This window comes from Ictidomys tridecemlineatus, chromosome 5 (genome assembly GCF_052094955.1).
Source record: "Ictidomys tridecemlineatus isolate mIctTri1 chromosome 5, mIctTri1.hap1, whole genome shotgun sequence".
Taxonomy (NCBI): domain Eukaryota; kingdom Metazoa; phylum Chordata; class Mammalia; order Rodentia; family Sciuridae; genus Ictidomys; species Ictidomys tridecemlineatus.
The window spans coordinates 56,701,048-56,719,653 of NC_135481.1; the positions used below are offsets into that span (position 1 = coordinate 56,701,048).

Below are 18,606 nucleotides of genomic sequence, written 5' to 3' on the forward strand. Positions count from 1 at the left end.
TGTTGAGATCCATGGCACAGGCTTGGTTTGCATTTTAGAGGAGTCTGTGTTGTTTTCAAGGAGAATAAGAAGACATTGGATGCATTGGGAAGAGGTGGATGCATTGGGCTAGGATTGAAGTACAGACAGCCAGTGCTCTGCTCTTAGCACATGTTGTGGAGTAGCATAAGCATGTCATTAAAAAAGAAAAGAAAAAGTTGGATGTTGACATTGACATTGGAAAGAATCAAGTCCAATACAAACCTCAGTACATTACCTTTTCCAAATTCTCAGCAGAAAATAACAGGGATATTCTCTGCTGTGAAGTTTTGTAATTTTGAGAATTGCATTTCTTTTCAAGAAACCATCCCTGGAGCACCATTCCCTTGTGTGGAATGCTAACTCTGCAAGATGGAAATTGGTGTAAGACTGAATAAGAGGCACTTATTCAAATATATTTATACAGCCCTATACCCTTGCTCTCCTTCAAGGAGATTCACAAACACCTTATCACACTCAGAGCTTTGAGAAAACCTGTGGGGGAAGAAATGTTATTTTAATTTGTTTGACCAGGAACTTTTCCCACACTACAGCAAAACGATATATGAAAATGGAAATAATCTGCAGAAGACATTTTGGGGAAATGAGTAATCTTTCAACATTAAATAAATCAAAATGTCTTATATCCAGTCCACTGTAAAAACTTCCACCTAAATCCTAAACTGTAGCATTCTACTACAGGGAAGGAAACCAATGGTTTGGTTTGACCCCTTGGATTTAGAGGAGGGAGCATAGAATGTTAAATAACTCATCTAGGTCACAGTGTTAGGCAGTGTCAGAAAATGGACCATCTCCCAGAATCACCACCTCCCAAACCAGTGCTGGTCCATGTCACAATTCTGCCTCTCAGAGCACCTCTATTACTCCTCCAAATTAGGATTATTTAAAAACTTAAAACCAAGTGTTGCCACATGAGGGTATTATAATGTTTGCCCAAGTTGAGATGAGGTTAGAAGACTAAGACCTAGACAGAGCTCCAAATAAGAGCCCCTGGAACTTGAAAAAGAGATGTTCCAGAGATGGGAGGAGTTCTTAAGACTACTAAGGCTTACTAGGTCCACGAAGTATGCAGTGACCAACAGACCCTGACAGTGCACAAAGCAAGCAGGCGAGAAAGTGTTCAAAAGCAAGGTGCATTGAGGGTGCAGGGACAGTGGCTTGCATTGCAGGAAGACCTGTAGAGAGGCCTTCATGAGACTCCTGACTCACTGGCTTGACTCAGCTCTGACACGTGGGTCCAGAGCAAAGACAGATGGAAACTAGTTTTACGAAAGACCAAAAGAATTCACAAGAATGTGAAGCTAAAAATGCCTTTATATGCTTGGGCCCTCTGTAAACCTACTATTCACCTAATTGTGTGTACATTTTATTCTAATAGAGCTTTAACATTGGCTTAGGAGTCTGTGTACAAAAAAGAAAAAAAAATTGGATTCTCTGGGCTTTGCTGAAATGGAGCTTAGGGTGGGAGATGAAGAGGTGGAGTTGGTTGGTGGGGAACAAGAAACAATTTTTAATGAAAAAACAAAAACCTGATTCCTGGGCAGGGTGGCAGAGGGTGGAGCTGAAGGGAGTCTTCATCCAAGCTGAGTCCAAGTAGACAGGGAGGCTTTTATTTGGAATTTGCCCTCGGCTATGTTTTATCACAGTATGGTTTCCATTCTTGGCTGAGAAGCAAACTTGGGAGGGAACTGAACTGGCTCAGTCTCAGCTCTGACACATTTACAATAATGGAAGACATCTTTTCCCTATAACTTTGAAAAACATGAAAGCAGATATTGGCTCTGAGTATGTCTGATAGGTGAACTTTATTTCCTGTCAACAGAAATAACTTTGATTTATATTTGGTCATCAACTTCACACACTCTCAAACAACTCGTATTGAGAGTGCACAGAGAGAGGTAATACTCAGCAGTGATGTATGCCTGCCCAGCCAAGCTTCCTGGTCCAAAGGAGACCTCAGGGACTGAGAGAGACACTTCAATATTCTCACTCTTCTGACACTCTATCCCCCTGTGCATCCTTCCAGTGAGGTATGTTGCATGGGCTGCAGATGAGCTACGTGTTGGCTTTGATCTGTGCCCCCCTCACCTACCCTTCTCATGATCCAGAAGGTTGGTTGGCCTGCATCCAATAATTATAGTGAGATGCTGAGTGCTGAGGGGATGATCCACACTGGCATCTGGCACATTATTTTATTCTTCTAATATTCAGGTATATCAGAGGAGTGAGAGATTCCATTTTCTTCTCAAAATTGATTGATGGTACAGGGAGCACAAATTGAGTGAATATACCTTTTCAGCTAATTCCATTTTATGTAGTCTGGTTTTGAATTCAGAAGAATTCTTCCCACTGCCCTGCTAGATACTATATGATTTGTTGAATTTAAGATGCCATCAATCATAAGATATGCCTTTACTTTATGTTCCACTAAGAAATAAAAAAATGCTGTGAATTGAAATATGACCTGCTCATTTCTTATGTTTACATGTTTGTATTTTGTTCCTTATCTAAAAGGTTTATTCTCCCCCCAACCCTCCAGAACTGGGGTTTGAACTCAGGAAGTCTCTACCACAAGCTACATCCCCAGCTCTTTTTATCTGCTATTTATTTATTTATTTATTTATTTATTTATTTATTTATTTATTTATTATTTTGATACCAGAGATTGAACCCAGAGCCGCTTAACCACTGAGCAACATTCCTAGCCTTTATTATTATTATTATTATTATCATCATCATTATTAATTTTGAGACAGGGCTTCATTAAGTTGCTGAGGTTGGCTTTGAACTTGAATCCTCTTGTCTCAGCCTCTCAGCTGCTGGGATTACAGGCATGGGCCACCTTGCCCAGCTGTTATGTATTTATTTATTTATTGCTGTACTGAGGATTGAATCCAAGGCCTTGTACAGCCTTGTGCATGCCAGGAAAACTCTACTATTACACTATATCTCTAGCACCTTATTTTTAAGTTTTGAGACAGGGTCTTACTAAGTTGCTGAGGCTGGCCTCAAACTTGCCTCCTGTTTAAGCTTCCTGAGTCTCTGGGATTATAGTATGAACACTGCACCTGGCTTAAAAGGTTTCTTCTAAATTTATTTAGATAGATTTTTATGTATCATGCTTGTGCAGTCATGAAAAGGGCAATATGTGTAAAATAAATGGGCTCAAGTTTTCCAGAAGCTATTTTTTTCTTTCTTTCTTTTCTTTTCTTTTCTTTTGGTACTGGCAATTGAACCCAGTGGGGGGTTTACCACTCAGCCACATCTCCTTCTTATTTTTTATTTTGAGACAGGGTCTCACTGAGTTGCTTAGGGCCTTGCTAAATTGCTGAGGCTGGCTTTCAACTTTCAAGCCTCCTGCATTGGCTTCCAGAGTTGCTGGGATTACAGGTATGTGTCACCAAGTCCATTTAGAGACGGAATGTTCAATGTCCATTTTATTGAACAAAATGCCATCTTTTCCCCAAAACATGATAGTATAGTACAATGACAACTGTATCAAGACTGTTACCTGATTGACAGTGAGCCTGGGAGCCAGCAATTATAAGATGCCATGGATTATAAGAAGCCAAGAATTTGAGACACACCCTGATTTTAGAGATGTTAAAATACAAGGGGAAAAAAAGGTGAAACTTAGAATAGAAAAAATATGGTTTGGGTATCAAAGCATGGTACTAGACTCACCTATACAAAATATTTAAATTTCACACACACACACACACACACACACACACACATACAATCTCTTAAATATTTTACAAAACTTTCTGTTTGTCCAATTAAATATTAACCTTGGAAAAGTATGCAAAGTGCAAAATCATCCACATGTGAAGCATTTTGCTTAGATTGACTGACTGTTTCAGTAAAAGCAATTCACAGACTTCCAGGTGAGCAAACTTATTTTGCTTCTAGAGTCTCAAGACTTTCTTTGCAAAATGAGTGGCTGTTGGCAGGGTTTATCACTCAGTCCATCAAGCTGTGAAGCAATTTTATATAGTTCCTGGGAAAGGCACCTGCTGATATTTATCAGTCTTTCATTTTTAAAAAATTCAATTCTTTTTTTTTTTGTACTGGGGCTTGAACCCAGTGGTGCTTAACCACTGAGCCATATACCCAGTCCTTTTATAGTTTTGTAGTTTTAATTTTGAGACAGGATCTCACTAACTTGTGATCCTCCTGCCTCAGCTTCCCAAGTCACTGAGATTACAGGTGTATGCCACCATACCCCCCAAGATGCAACTTCTAACATAAAAAGACATATATGTGCCTGTTTTGCAAAGATACTTGGTGAAAAGAAGAATATTATCAGTTCTTTTCTCTTTTTTTTTGTTCCTATGCTTGCAATAAATTGAATAACCTATACTTTTCCAACATTAGAGTCTAGAGTATTTTCTTTATGACATAGCTCTAAAACTAACACATTTTTTTGAAAAAAGTTTTTATGGGGGGAAAAACAAAATTAGCAATAACCACTAGAATCATACTGAAAAATATTATATATTTGAATAAAAATTAAAGATAAACATGCCAGTTTCTCATTCAATTGTTTAATTGGAATGTGTTAAAACTCACAGAATTATTATCCAATTCATATTTTATTACTCTAGGAACTTTAATATTTCACATATATATACACACATAATCTCTTAAAATCAGACTTTTTTCTTTCCACTTGGATTAGATCCCATGGTAGTTAAATATTAAAGATTCTGTCTCTGTCCAGAAGAGGGCAGTAGCGCACATCAGTATTTAATTACGGATTGGAACTGCAGCAACCTGCGAAACAAACACTGCGTTCCGTCTCTGCAGTCAAGCTTGGGTCACAGTCCTTCGCAGAGTCAGCGAGACCCCGATGAAGTGACTTCAGGGGACCAGCTGGCATCATTGAAGTTTTCTCTTCCCAGCCTTATGGAATGTTCTCTTCCAAACCTGGGGCATGCGGGTGCAGCAAAAATGTGAGGTCCTAGGACATGCAAAGGAATTAGATTTCCTTCTGCTTTCTGCTCTGATGAAAGACAATAAGGAGATGTCGAGGTGTCGGTCCTCTGGCGGCATCCTATAACACAAAAGCCACCTCTCCACGCTAGTGCTGGCCGGAGTTTTGCTTCCTTCAGATGGTGTTTGCACCAACCTGGTATGCCAGCCTCACCGGAATTTCAAGGGACTGACCAGCAGGCGTGTCTTTGTTCCTTTTAACTTTGAATTAAAATGAAGTGCCTTGGGCAGTAGTCTACCTAATGTCATTTTTATTATTAAATTCAAAAAACATGGTAAATTAAAAAAATTCCCAATCTCCTCAACGAGGTAACGAATGCTTAAGAATGAGTTATTGTAACTTTGTGGGTAAATTAAGTCTATAATAGTACTGGAAACAGTACAGAAATGAGAAATTAAACTTGTAATGAAATGTAGTCTCAGAACCCACCACAGATTGTAACAGAGGAAAATGTCCAGGCTGTTAGTATTTTTTCAGTACTAGTAGTGCTGCATGTAATATATGGACAATTTTAAAATAATAGCAAAACAGATACCACTGTATCCACCTCCCAGCTTAAGAAATAGAATACTATTATGTCCTCCTCTCTCAGAGATTACCATACTCCTAAATGACAGCTTTCCTGTGTTTTTCCTTATGGATCTGTTCTGTTCCATTGGCCTAGTTGCCTATCCTTGCATAAAAATCACTCTGTCCAAAAGCCTTATAGGAATTCTTCCTTTGGGGTAGGTCAAGAGAGGATCCATTGCACCTCTGAGCTCCCCAACCCCCATTTTTTTCCCCACAACCATCTAGACTGTTCTTGTTCTTTCATAGGATTAGTCTTGACAATTCATAGTTAACATTATTAGCTTGCCCCTCAGCCAGGGGACCTGGTTGGAATGCCTGCCTTCAGTTACTTTCTGTGCAGCCTTGGGCTAGTTATTTAATCTCTCTGAGCCTCAGCTTCCTCCTCTGTGAAATGCAGATAATAATAGGACCTACTTCTTAGGATTGTTGTGAGGATTACAATGTGATAATGTAGGCAACATGCTTAGAAGGTTGCCTGCAAAAGTGCCTGACAAACCTCAGCTATTTCCATTGTCTCCCCTGACTCTGAATACCCAGGAGGTTTCTGGAGTCTTACTTCCCTCAACTGGAATCCCAGCTGTCTCCCATAAGCTCTGTAACCTTGGACCAGATTCTCTCCAAACCTATTTCTGCATTTGCAAAATGGGAATACTCTTCAGGTTGTTGTAAAGAGGAAGTGTGAAAACCAAGGGAAATCGCTTAGTCTGGCATGTGGTAAGTGCTCAACTATTTTATATAAGCATTTTAACTAGATTTGATTTTAAAAGTGGATTGCATCTTAATGCTAAAATTGTTTCGACATTTCCTAGTATCTACAAAAACATTTTTCTGGAACCCCTGGAAAAAAATGCTGGGGGAATGAGGGATTTGTAAAAGTACTCTGTGATCTTTCAACTTTTCTTTGTTTTCGTGTTTTTGAGGTTCAGGGAACTCAGGAGGAGAGACTATTCCTTTTTCAGGGCCATACTCTCCTTCCTGATTTCTTTCTCTGCTTCCACAGCCTGCTTGGCTGGCTTAGGGAAGACTATGCAAAGCCATTTCTTAACTTGTTTTCCAGAATCAGAGGAAAGTTTAACATAACAGAATTTTATAGCTCCTGCCCAGGAACATATATTACTCTAAAAAAAATAGAAATACCTTTCCCTTATCATGCATTATTCTTCTACATGTTCAATTTTCCTGACGTATTGAAGCAATATTCCATGGTTTGCTATGACTTGGAGGTTTATGGTCCTTCTGTGGCAGATCAGACTAAACATAATTCATTCATAGCTACTTAGTGCTCAGGGAAATAAACCCCTGAACTTAAATAACTATGGTGTGACCTCTGTAAAATATTATTTATGGTTTTAAAACTACTATTATGTAGATATCAAGATGTGCCAAATGTTATAAACCAAACACCAGCCAGCAAATGGGACAACTGCTATTCCATCCACTTTTGCCTTTCTTTGTAGTTATTTCTCTACAATGGTATTTTTGTTTAAATGGATCCTGGGGTAATTACCCAGCAGTGGAAAGCAATGTTCATTTACATTTTATAGAATAGTACAGTGCTCCTCTATAAAGAAGCACCACAAAAATGTAAACATTCCATTAACATACTGCAGTTTAATAGGAAAGACATTGATTACCTTTGAGCATAAAGTAACTATCCCCACTATCAATGGACTAATGTAACCCATCTGCTATTCATTTCTGCAAATTAGTTTATGGAGGAAACCATGATTGTACATTTAAGTTATCCAGATGGGAACTCTAAGCTTGGTGTTTCCGTGCTGTTAAGAATATATGAACATTCCCAGCAGTCCATATTCTAAAATTTTCAAACATTTAGAGTGCCATCTCTGCTTCTTGTATGCTTCCTGAATTTTTTCCTATGCAATGAACTATACTGTGAAAAACAAGATTTTCAGTAGTAGGGAAGTAAGAGAATCGTCAGTTTCTTAATTGTCATTCAATAAATGTTTGAGGATTGACCATGCATCAGTCATGGCACTCTAATAAAATGAATGAGAAAGAAAAATCTCAGATCCTGAAGAATTCATAGTCTGAATATGGAGATGGTTATGCAGATAATCAATTTCTTGGCAAAGTGGTAAGTGCTTTAAGAGAGGAATGGAATAAGTACTGGGGAGGACTAGGCTAAGGACAGGAAGTAGAAGAGGCTGAAGACAGGATGTAAAAGACACAAGAAGGTTTTGCAGAGGGGTGTCACAGAGGATGTGAGCATTGAGCCAAGCCTCAAGAAAGAATGAATGAGTAGAATTGAGTGGTCAGGTGAATGGGCAAGACCAGTGCAAGCAAGGACATAAGGAGACATTGTGTTCTGGTCTTATTTAGTTATTCAACGTGGCCAGAATTTGGTGGGCTGTTAAAGAAAAAATGCATGAAGATTTGGAAAAAGACCATGCTTCCTGCTCAGGAGTCTAGACTTTCTCCTGTAGGCTGAACATAGACATAAGTAATTTTAAGTAGAGGGGTACCATGGTGAGGTTTGTGTTTTGGTAGTTCATTGTAGCTGTGATTAGAGAATCAACTGGAGCCCAGTTAAGAGTCTCCTCCAACCTTCGAATGAGAAATAACAAAGCCCTGGGCCAGAAGAGTGATTAAGAGGAACTTGATTAAAAGTGTTTTGGAATGTTGAAGCAACAGAAGCTCAAAACAGTTGGATGCAGGAAGAAACAGAGGAAGGAGTCAGTCAGGCATTTCAGGTTTTTGGCTTGAGTGATTCTGGGAAGGAGGAGTCATTTTAAGCCTCTGGTACCATACTTGGAATGATAGATTTGGAGGAGAGGCCACTGAGATTAGTACTGACTTCCAAGAATATGTGGTGTCTGCAGGACATTCAAATGTGTCCAAGAGGTGGTTGGAAAATGTGAATTTCTTTATTTTTAAAGAGAGAGTGTAAGGAGAGAGAGAGAGAGAGAGAGAGAGAGAGAGAGAGAGAGAGAGAAATTTTTTTAATATTTATTTTTTAGTTCTCGGTGGACACAACATCTTTGTTTGTATGTGGTGCTGAGGATCGAACTCGGGCTGCACGCATGCCAGGCGAGCGCACTACCGTTTGAGCCATATCTCCAGCCCGGAAAATGTGAATTTAAAGAGACAATAGGGCTGGAGACAAGAAGAGTTGCCACTTATTATGTATATTCAGTAATGTCTTTAAAGATTCATAAAAATGAGTACTTGAGATAATTTGCTGCATTAAGAAACACTTGAGAAATACCATAGTTCAGTTGTTAGAAAAAATTATGCTGAAATAACACATAAGTCTTAATCCTCAAAGACTTGTAGGAAAAAAGGAGAAAGGAAAAGAATATTTTACATTCTATCACTTAATATGAAGAGGAAATGTTGCATCTCCCATATTGGGTGTTTTATCAAAAATGGGAAATGTGGGGCTGGGCTGGGGCTCAGGGGTAGCACACTTGCCTGGCATGTGTGAGGCATGGGGTTCAATTCTCAGCACCACATATAAATAAATAAAATAAAGGTCTATCAACAACTAAACAATATATTAAAAATTTTTTTAAAAGGGAAATGTGTTTTTACTTACTAAAATCATAACAAGAAACCAATCCAGTCTTCCTTTAAAAATACTCAAGTGTTTCATTTCAAGGACACACTGCTTCATCCAGAAGTTAAGCTTTTGGTTGGTTTTTAGAATACTACATATTTTTATAGCATTTTGAATAAAGCTGAGAAAAATAGGAAGGAATCTCTTTCTACCTCATTTGCTGGTCTTGAGGACTGTCTAAAACTCATGAGTTTTGATGGATAAGATTAATGAGACCACATAGTGTTAAGCACCTTGGACTTTCTGAACAAAGGGCTTTTAGAAGAACAAAGTATCATTATTAATGACACATCATTTACAGTTTTCATCAGTAATGTAAGGTTTCATCCACTTTAATGGAAACTTAGTTAAGAGATCCATGTGGAGGGCAAGTCTATTAGCTAAGGTTCTTGACAGTAATACCTTTTGCTTCTAAGGAAAAAGATAAATCACACTCAAATTGATCAAAAAGACAAGCTGAGGGGTTCAGAAGGAGGTGAGCCACTATCCACTTACCGAATTTCTGAAAGCCTTTTCATCAGAGTCCAGCTGGTGAGCTCTGCCCTCCGGGATGGGTTTCCTTAGCAGCCTATCTCTCACCTTCTAGGTACCCTTCGGCCTAGAAAAATGCCTTGTGCATCTTCCCCTTTTATTCTTCCTCTCCTTTCTCTCTAGAGCCTCTAAACTGTCTAAACTGCCTATGTTTGATTCTATCACCTCCAGGACTTTTCTCTGTCCTATGTGAGCTGGGATAGCCAGGTACCTTTTTTTTGGGCGGGGGGTGGGGGGGTGGGGGTGGTGGAGGGTACTGGGAATTGAACTCAGAGGTGCTTAATCACTGAGCTATACCCCCAGCCCCTTATTTATTTATTTAGTGTGAGACAGGGGTCTTGCTAAGTTGCTTAGGGCCATGCTAAATTCCTAGGACTGACTTTGAACCTGTGATCCTCCTGCCTTGGCCTCCTGAGCTGTTAGGATTACAGGCCTGCACCACTGCACCTAGCCAGGTACTTTAAATAAAGGAATGCTGGCCTGGTCCAATGACCTAATTGACATGAGGATCACTAATAATGGCCCTTCTAACACAAGGTGGCAAAGCAGCAGGGAAATATTTTTTCCTGAATACACATTTTTATCAGGAAAATCATGGAGGACACCTGTACACATAGCATCAATAATTAGAAAATTGTTAGAAATTTTGCAAATTCTTTATAAAGTGCTGCTGTCATGTCAGATCTCTTTGGGACCTTAATGTGTTTCAGTCAGATTTGCTAAGACCTTTTTAATGACTCTTTAAAAACAACCCTGTTGGGCTGGGGATGTGGCTCAAGCGGTAGCACACTCGCCTGGCATGCGTGCGGCCCGGGTTTGATCCTCAGCACCACAAACCAACAAAGATGTTGTGTCCGCCAATAACTAAAAAATAAATATTAAAAAATTCTCTCTCTCTTTAAAAAAAAATAAAAACAACCCTGTTTTTGTTGGAAGGGAAATAAGAGAAGTCTCCTAGAGAAAATAATAATAAAGTTAATTTTTAAAAATCACCATCTAAAATTAACTAAATTTTTATGTAAAGAAAAAATATAATAAACTTGGGGTGCAAAGAAATGTCCAATAAAAATAAAGGAAGAGAGAATTTATTTTTATCATATTAACTGATGACTTGTTCCCAAGGGTTTATGTGAAACTGGTTGATGACATTGTAGCTCTATCAACAAACCTCTCTTGAGAAGTTATGAAAGCTATCCAAGATTATTGAGGTCACCAATGACGGGAAGAGGGTGCAAACTGAAAAGTGAGTGTATGTCCATATATACACATATATGGATATGTGTGTGTGTGGTATTTGCTGATATTTATTTATTTATTTATACTGAGACTTAAAACCAGGGCCTCTCATGCTAGGGAAGTGCTCTACCAGTAAGCTTCATCCTCAGGCCTTTTAAAAACATTTTTATTTTAACACAGGGTCTCAGTAAGTTGCTGAGGCTAGCCTATAACTTGTAATCATCCTGCTTCAGTCTCCCAAATTGCTGAGAGTACAGGAGTATATCACTGTACCAGCCTGTCTGATTTCTAACAATTGTGTAGCCTGCAAATTGTTTAGTTGATTTGATTCTGTTTTGGGATTTCTCACTGACTTGTACTTTTATTTTACAAGGTAGGTCAAAGCTCATCTCCAGTCCAATTGTGAAGTTCACTCTTTCCTAACCCATTCTTAGAAAACATACCTGTAGCTAGGGAATGTTTACTGGGCAACATGGAAATTCAATCCCAATCAGAGCCCTGAAGTACCAGACAAAATGCTACACAGTACAGAGATAACTGCATTTCTAAAAATTATTTATTTACTTATTTTGTAGTGCTGGCGATGAATCCCAGGGTTTCATGAGTGCTAGACAGGTACTCTAGCACTGAGTAATAGCCCCAATCCTCTAGACTGTTGTACTCTTAAAGTTTCTGCTGCTTTGTAGTCCCAAATACATAAAAAAAAAAATTGCATTTCATGATTTGAGTAAAATGTAGAAGCAAGACTATTCTCACATTCTTTAATAACTTCTAATACTAAAATTTTTAAAATATCACTCACATCTGAGGTGGTCATGGCTCAGTAGTAGAGCGCTTGCTTAGCACACACAAAGCCCTGGGTTCAATCCTCGGCACCACATAAAAATAAATAAAATAAAGGTATTGTATTCAACTATAACTAAAAAATAAATATTTTTTAAAAATGCCAATCACATCTATCAAATTCAAATAATCATTGAGAATCATCTAATTCATGTACATGATATTGATATAAGTCAAATTCTATTTTAGGACCTTAACAATGAAAGATTGAATTTACTTGGAACTTTATTCTGAAAGATGATTTTCTTGTTGCAATATAAATCCAATATTAACAAGTGGGGAAAATGGTTGGTACTGTGTGTACCTTTAAGATCATAGTTCAACAGAAATAAGCAAACTTGATAACAAAGGAAAGACAAACATAACCTTTATTCTCCTTCAAAAACCCAGAAAATAGGGCATGGAATTATACTCATTAACATTAATCAGAATATCTTAAGTTTTGTGCTCTAATTTAAACCTGTATAGTATTAGACTATTCTAAAAAGCAAAATACATGTTTCCTCTCAACTACCTGGCAGAAAAAAATTGTAAATTCTCTTATCCAACATAGCGGAGGACTGGGTTAGGGAACTGCTCAAATATTCATAATAAATAAAAATTACTAGAAGAACACGTTTTCACAGCCTAAAATCACAATAATTGATTTGACAAAGTGTGTCACATTCAGAAGGTGGGAAGCTAACACATTGGAATTACTGAAGCATTTCTTGTATATATATAAAAATAATGGGACAGAATATATAAGGCAGATATCAATGACATACATGCATGCTGTCCATCCATCAGTAATTGTCAAAGAACTAGAAGAGTATAATAAAAACAATGTAAACTATTTAATACAATTCAATATTTGACTACTAAAAACAATACATTCTTCAAGATCTTGTACTGTCTTTAAGGAATCAGAACAGTACTAGTTGGAGAACAGCTGTAATAGAGCATGCTCTGGAGAGTTCTGATAAATGCCAAATAACTATTTGCTCTCAGCAAATAAAACTTTTAATGATATATCACTTTTGTCAGTTTAAGTTGTTTTGCCATAAAAATTTTAAATAAAAATATGCTACTTTTTAAAATAAATTTAAACATATTGGTTTATTCTAGTTAATCAATATTAAATAAATCAACAGAATGATTTTAGCATGATCTCAAAGGTTCAAATTAATCCTAAGATTCTAGTTTATGTATAAGATTTTTTCTTCAACATTCTATCCAAACATGATTATTAGAAACAAAAGTTTCATTTGAGAAAATAAATTTAGCACCCTACCCCTTTTCCCCTTAAGCACAGAAAGAGAAATTCAGATGACAAAGAGGACTGAGCAAGTCTGGAGACACAGATGTGACTTTAGGGAATCTGTTTTCCCTCTAATATTCCTTCCAGCTCTCCGATTCTAAGGTTAAAACATCCCCTCTGAGCTGTACAAACCGGCTGGGCATTTTCAAGTCTCTACACAGTATATGGCAATTTGTTTCTACACTCAAACAGTAAATGAGTGGACATCATTTCCTGCCCTGTAAATATGTATGCCAAGTCATTTTCTAGAGATAGTAATTTTGTTCATTCATTCCACAAATCGAGAGCTTCCACTGTTTACAAGAGTGCTAGACCAAACTTGAACATTTTGAGTGTCACTGCTCCTGGGAACAAATTACTTCCTGAAAAACTGAACTCAGGTGACCGCTTTAGGCCCAACTAGTTCAGAGTGATGACCCCCATATTAGAGGGAATTGAGGAATCTACTGAGGAGCTTGTTAAAAGGCAGCGTCAAGGGAGGGGATCAACCTAGTCTTACTGTGTTGGAATGTCTGGGATTGGAGCCTCCTAATCTACGTACATTTATATAACATGTATGTTCTCCCCACCTCTCCTTGCCTCTGCAGGATATAAGTGGGCCCCACTCTCTATCCCACCTTACAGCCGTCCCCGATCCCTTGCCAAAAAAAAAAAAAAAAAAAAGAAAGAAAGAAGGAAAGAAAGAAAAAGAAACCACCTGTACTGTAGTGGCAAAAGCTCCTGAGGAGCCAGTTGTTGGCTGCCTGCTCTTAACGATTTATTTAATACCGCTAGATCTCATCCCTTGGTCTGATAGAGGTTGACAAGGAGTGTCTGAGGTTTTTTCCACTCTGGAATGCTACAGAATTTAAGAACCTGAACTGTCAGCTTAGTAAATCATAAAGGAAGTATTTGCACTCTGCAGCCCAAACACCCCAGCAGGAATCTGGCAGCCCCTGGGGAAAAAAAGGGTTAATTCCTTTCTCTGCGCCGCTCATCCACCACAGGTGGCAAGGTGAGATGAGCTTGAGATTGGGCCAAAAGCAGCCCACAAGACTTTTGGCAAGAAGCAGGAGGGGTTTTTGAAAAGAGACGTCACTCGTCGTCGTCCTCCTCCTCATTCTGGTCCTGATAGCGAATGTAGACCACCAGCATGACAAAACCCATGAGGATGCAGAGGGAGCCGACCACCAGATAGGCGATACCCAGGAAAGGATTCTTGCCACCCATCCACGAGATATTGCTGAAGATGATGAGCTTGTGGCCACCGAAGACGCGCACCGGGTAGTTGTAAGTGATGTTGACGCGGTAGGCGCCCCGGGGCAGCCCTGCGGTGTAGTTGCCCTGGCGGATGCGCGCGAACAGCTTGCGGAACGTGGGCAGCGCCGCGGTGCGCATCCACACCACGAAGTCCTGGTTGATGAAGCCGGTGTTGTTGGGGTCGGGGCTGAGCTCGTACACCGGCCGGTGCCAGTTGGGCGGGGGCGCCGTGCCGCGAAAGGCCAGCGCCAGGCTGCCATTCACCAGCGGCGGGTTGTGGAACTTGACGTGGTAGTCGGTCCACCAGGCGATGGCGGCGCGATCGAGTGGCACCTCGACGTAGGGCCCGCCTGGCCGGCGCTGGTGCCACAGCGAGAAGGAGTCATTGAAGAGGCTGTTGGCGATGGCGCCGCAGGGCGCGATGGGCAGGCCGGTCGCGCTGAACTGGTAGGGGGCGCACTCGTTGACCGGGTTGTGCAACGCGCTCGGCAGCCCGCTCAGCTGCGCGTCGTCGCGGGACACGCCATAGCGGCGGTTGTTCTGGTAGAAGTTGGTCAGCTCGTAGTAGAGGTAGACGGGGCCCGGGAAGAGCTCGGGCAGCGAGAAGTACCAGGCGCACGAGCAATTAGGCGGCGGCGCGCGGCCCTGGCCTTCGGCTGCGCACACAGAGCAGTTGCCGGTGCCTGGGTCGCCAGTGTAGTCGTACTCGAGCTCCTTGATGCCGTTGGAAGAGTAGTAGAGGCCCAGGCCCAGGCCGATGAAGGCCAGGCCCGCGCAAAAGAAGAGCGGTAGCGTGATGCTGGCGGACAGCAGCGGCTGCCAGGCGGGGAGGCGCTGCTGCGTGAACGCTGTGTTGTCCGGCTGGTGGGCGCCCCGGGCCGTGGCGCTCCAGGTCATGGCGGCCGCGCAGGGAGCGACGAACCGACCGGAGAAGGGTCGCTCAGGTGGGGCCAGCCGCGGGGCTCCTCCCTCTCGGCGCTGGGCTAGCCCGAGGGCTACTGCCCGATCCGGTTTCCCGCCTGCTCAGGTGAGTTTTGGCTTTGGCCCCGCCTCCGTCTCCGTCAGACTCACCCGGGTGAGTCTGAGTTCCAGGTTCCAGGACCAGACCTCTCAGTTCCGCCGCACCCCAGGTGCTCCGGGCCCGCTCCGCCCCAGCGGGCCACCGGGAACCGCGCCCCGCCCCTTCCGAGGTGAGCGGGCGGGCGTTCCTCACCTCACCTGGCTGGCCCAGGCTCGCATTTCCTCTCCGTCGAGCTTTGTCCCGCCGCCTGCTCCTCCTCTCCCGAGGTGAGTGGCGGCCTCAGGCTGCTTCTGAGTGGTTCATACCTTGCTTAGGTTCCACCTTCCCTTCAGCCTTTCAGGTTGACTACAAGTCCTGAGCCAGTTTTCCCGAAATCACAAGCTCATCAGCCTCGGGCAGAAAGTTGCAGAAAGTTGCACTGAGAGATTGCACCGTGGTGCCTGAGGGTGGAAGATCTCAGGTTGTAATCCCTTTATATTTAGGAAGAAGGGTGACTGTAGATCCTTATGTCTTTGTAGGATAATTTACCGACCCCCTTTCACTCAGTTTCCAGCTTCAAATTGTAGAGCCCAGGGAATTAAGCTATGGCAAATCTGTTTCACATCCAACGCCTGCATTCAAATTCCAGTTGTTGTTTTTTTTTTTTTTTGAAAATGATTTTCTGGCCAGATTCCCCAATCTGGCTGTGTAACTAGGAAAGGTGGAAAGTTCTCTAAAAATAAAATGACCCTTGGAAAAGACTGGAGAGGTTCACAGCCTTTAAATATCTTTCTAGCTGGTGGAAAAACCACCAGGGAGAAGAATGAGCAGGACCACATGTGATTTCTTTTTCTTTTCAGATTATTTGTCTGACTGTAGAAAGGCCTGATCCAAGGTCCTAGGGGACCTAACTGCTATCCACAGTTTGGCCTGAGGAGGAACTAACTACAAGGATTTATGGATATATAAGAACTCTAATTAACTCTGAGGCTTGCCTGGGATTTTGGCTTTTGTGTCTAGGTTGGTACAACACACACTTGGGGGTCAGGGGCCATTTCATTTTGTGTTACATCCTTCCTAGGTAGTGAAGTGTTCATACTTCTCCTCTAGTCCATAAAATTCAAATAACTTAAATGTTTTCTCTATAGTACTTCCATACCTAGTATAATAAATTGCATTCAGGAATCAGTCAAAATCCATTGAAACTTGGAAAGTTAAAATCTTCATTAAACAATAGGATTTTTTTTTTTCTTTAAATGCATCTTCCCAGTGCTGGGCAATGCAGAAGACAGAAGAACATTAGACTGAAAAGGATCCTGGACCTCAAAACATTTGCAGTTTGATAGTATATAAATAATATAAGTATATATTGCTTAGGAGTGAGAAACAATCAAAGTAGCCAATAGCCAGTGTATAATCAAAGTATATAGCCAAATTGTGCTTTTACATGAGTCACACTGAAATTAAAAACTAGTATCATTTTAATAATGGAAAATTGATTCTGTTTTGTTGAATGAGTGCAGATTGGAAGCTTTAGCAACTAGAGAATACTTAGGGAAAGCCAAGTGACTTGAATCTCACTTCTTATACTCTAAGAAAGAAAATCCAACATTGTCAACAATTTCTCATAATATGATTCATTCTCCATTTCACCATTTTGGTTGTTGCTGTCAATAAGATAAAATAATGAACAGTTCTACTCACCTTATATCATTGAATTGCCAGTTTGCTTGATACAGTCTCCAAGAAGGAATTCAATTCTTACAACTTTATCTAGCAGATCCTAAGTCCACCAACTGCATGGCCACCACACCCCTAAAAGTATAAGCCTTCCTGTCCAGCTCAGTGCCTGTCTTTCTTTTCTCCTCTCCCGTACCTAAAGGCATTAGTTTATTCATTCCACAAATTAGGGTAATGGAAAGTTCCAAAGTAAAAAAGAGAAGATTATTTCAAGACAGAGAATGGTCAACAGGATTAAGCACATTAACTGAGGGTTCAAGTAAGATAAGAAATAAGAGCCATTGACTTTGATTTCTGTGGGAGCATTTAGGGTGATGGAGTAGGAGTGTTAGTCAACTTTTTATTGCTGTGACTAAAAGACCTGACATGAGCAACCTAGAGGAGGAAAATTTATTCTGGACTCATGGTTTTTAGAAGTTCAATCCATGATCACTAACTTCATTGCTTTGGGTCCAAGCACATCATGGCTGGAGGGTGTGGCAAAGGGGATGATGGTAAGGAAGCATAGGCTGTAGGAAGCACTGAGAGGAGGAGGACTGGGAGAAGGAACCAGCCAGGGATACATAAAGGGATACTGGCAATTTGATCTAGGGGAATCCTACAGCTCAGACTGGAGACAGCAAATGTCTGAACAAACCCAGCTTATAAGGGTTTTCAGGGCAGGTGGATTGGAAGCATAAAGCTTCAAGACATTGTGTCCTATGAAGTAATCGCTCAAGTGACAGATCTTAGTATGTAAGCCCAATGACAAAGAAAATGAAACTAAGCTGGTGGCTTAGAAGAAAACAATGGGACCAGTAGGCTGGTGACGTGGGTGGGCAAGGGGCATAAAAGCTGGAAGGGAAAAAGCACTGGTATGAGATGGATATTAAAGATTTTGGAGGTGAAGCAGTGCTGAGGCCTGTGTGTTCTCAGATTCACATCTGCAGATTCATTGAATTTTAGATTGAAAATATTTGAAGAAAAATATTGTGTCTGTACTGAACATGTATAGTTTTATCTTGTTATTACTCTCTAAACAATATAGTATGCCAACCATTTGCATTCCATTAGATATTATTAACAATCTAGAGATGAGAATGTGCATAGGTTATATGCAGTTACTGTACCGTTTTCTATAAGATACTTGAGCATCTCCAAATTTTGGTATCCTCCCAGGGAACAAGGGATGACTGTTCATATTTCCTCTACTGACTCACAAGTTCTGGGAGGTTAAAGACTGATACATATTGTCATGTCCCTCAGAGTTCATTGTATGATGAAGGTTTTGACCTTATGTCTTTCATCTTATTATACATGCTATCATGCTATTAAAGGATCCATGGATCATGTAAACTTTTTCAGTACCAATAAAGTAAAGAAACAAGCCAGGCATGGTGGTGTACACCTATTATCCCAGAAACTCAGAGGACTAAAGCAGGAGAATCTCAAGTTCATGGCCAGCCTGGGCAACTTAGTGAGACCTTGTCTCAAAATAAACATTTTTAAAAGGACTGAAGATGTAGTCAGTGATAGAATGCTTGCCTAGCATG

The 18,606-nt window shown here is 40.6% G+C and overlaps 1 protein-coding gene across 1 annotated transcript; it reads right to left on the reverse strand.

Moving 5' to 3' along the window:
* Positions 1-12,145: 12,145 nt before the first annotated feature.
* Tmem30b (transmembrane protein 30B) lies at positions 12,146-15,544 on the reverse strand. The gene has a single exon (XM_005322772.4). The coding sequence runs from the start codon at positions 15,229-15,231 to the stop codon at positions 14,170-14,172; it is 1,062 nt and encodes a 353-aa protein (XP_005322829.1). The 5' UTR covers positions 15,232-15,544; the 3' UTR covers positions 12,146-14,169.
* Positions 15,545-18,606: the final 3,062 nt, after the last annotated feature.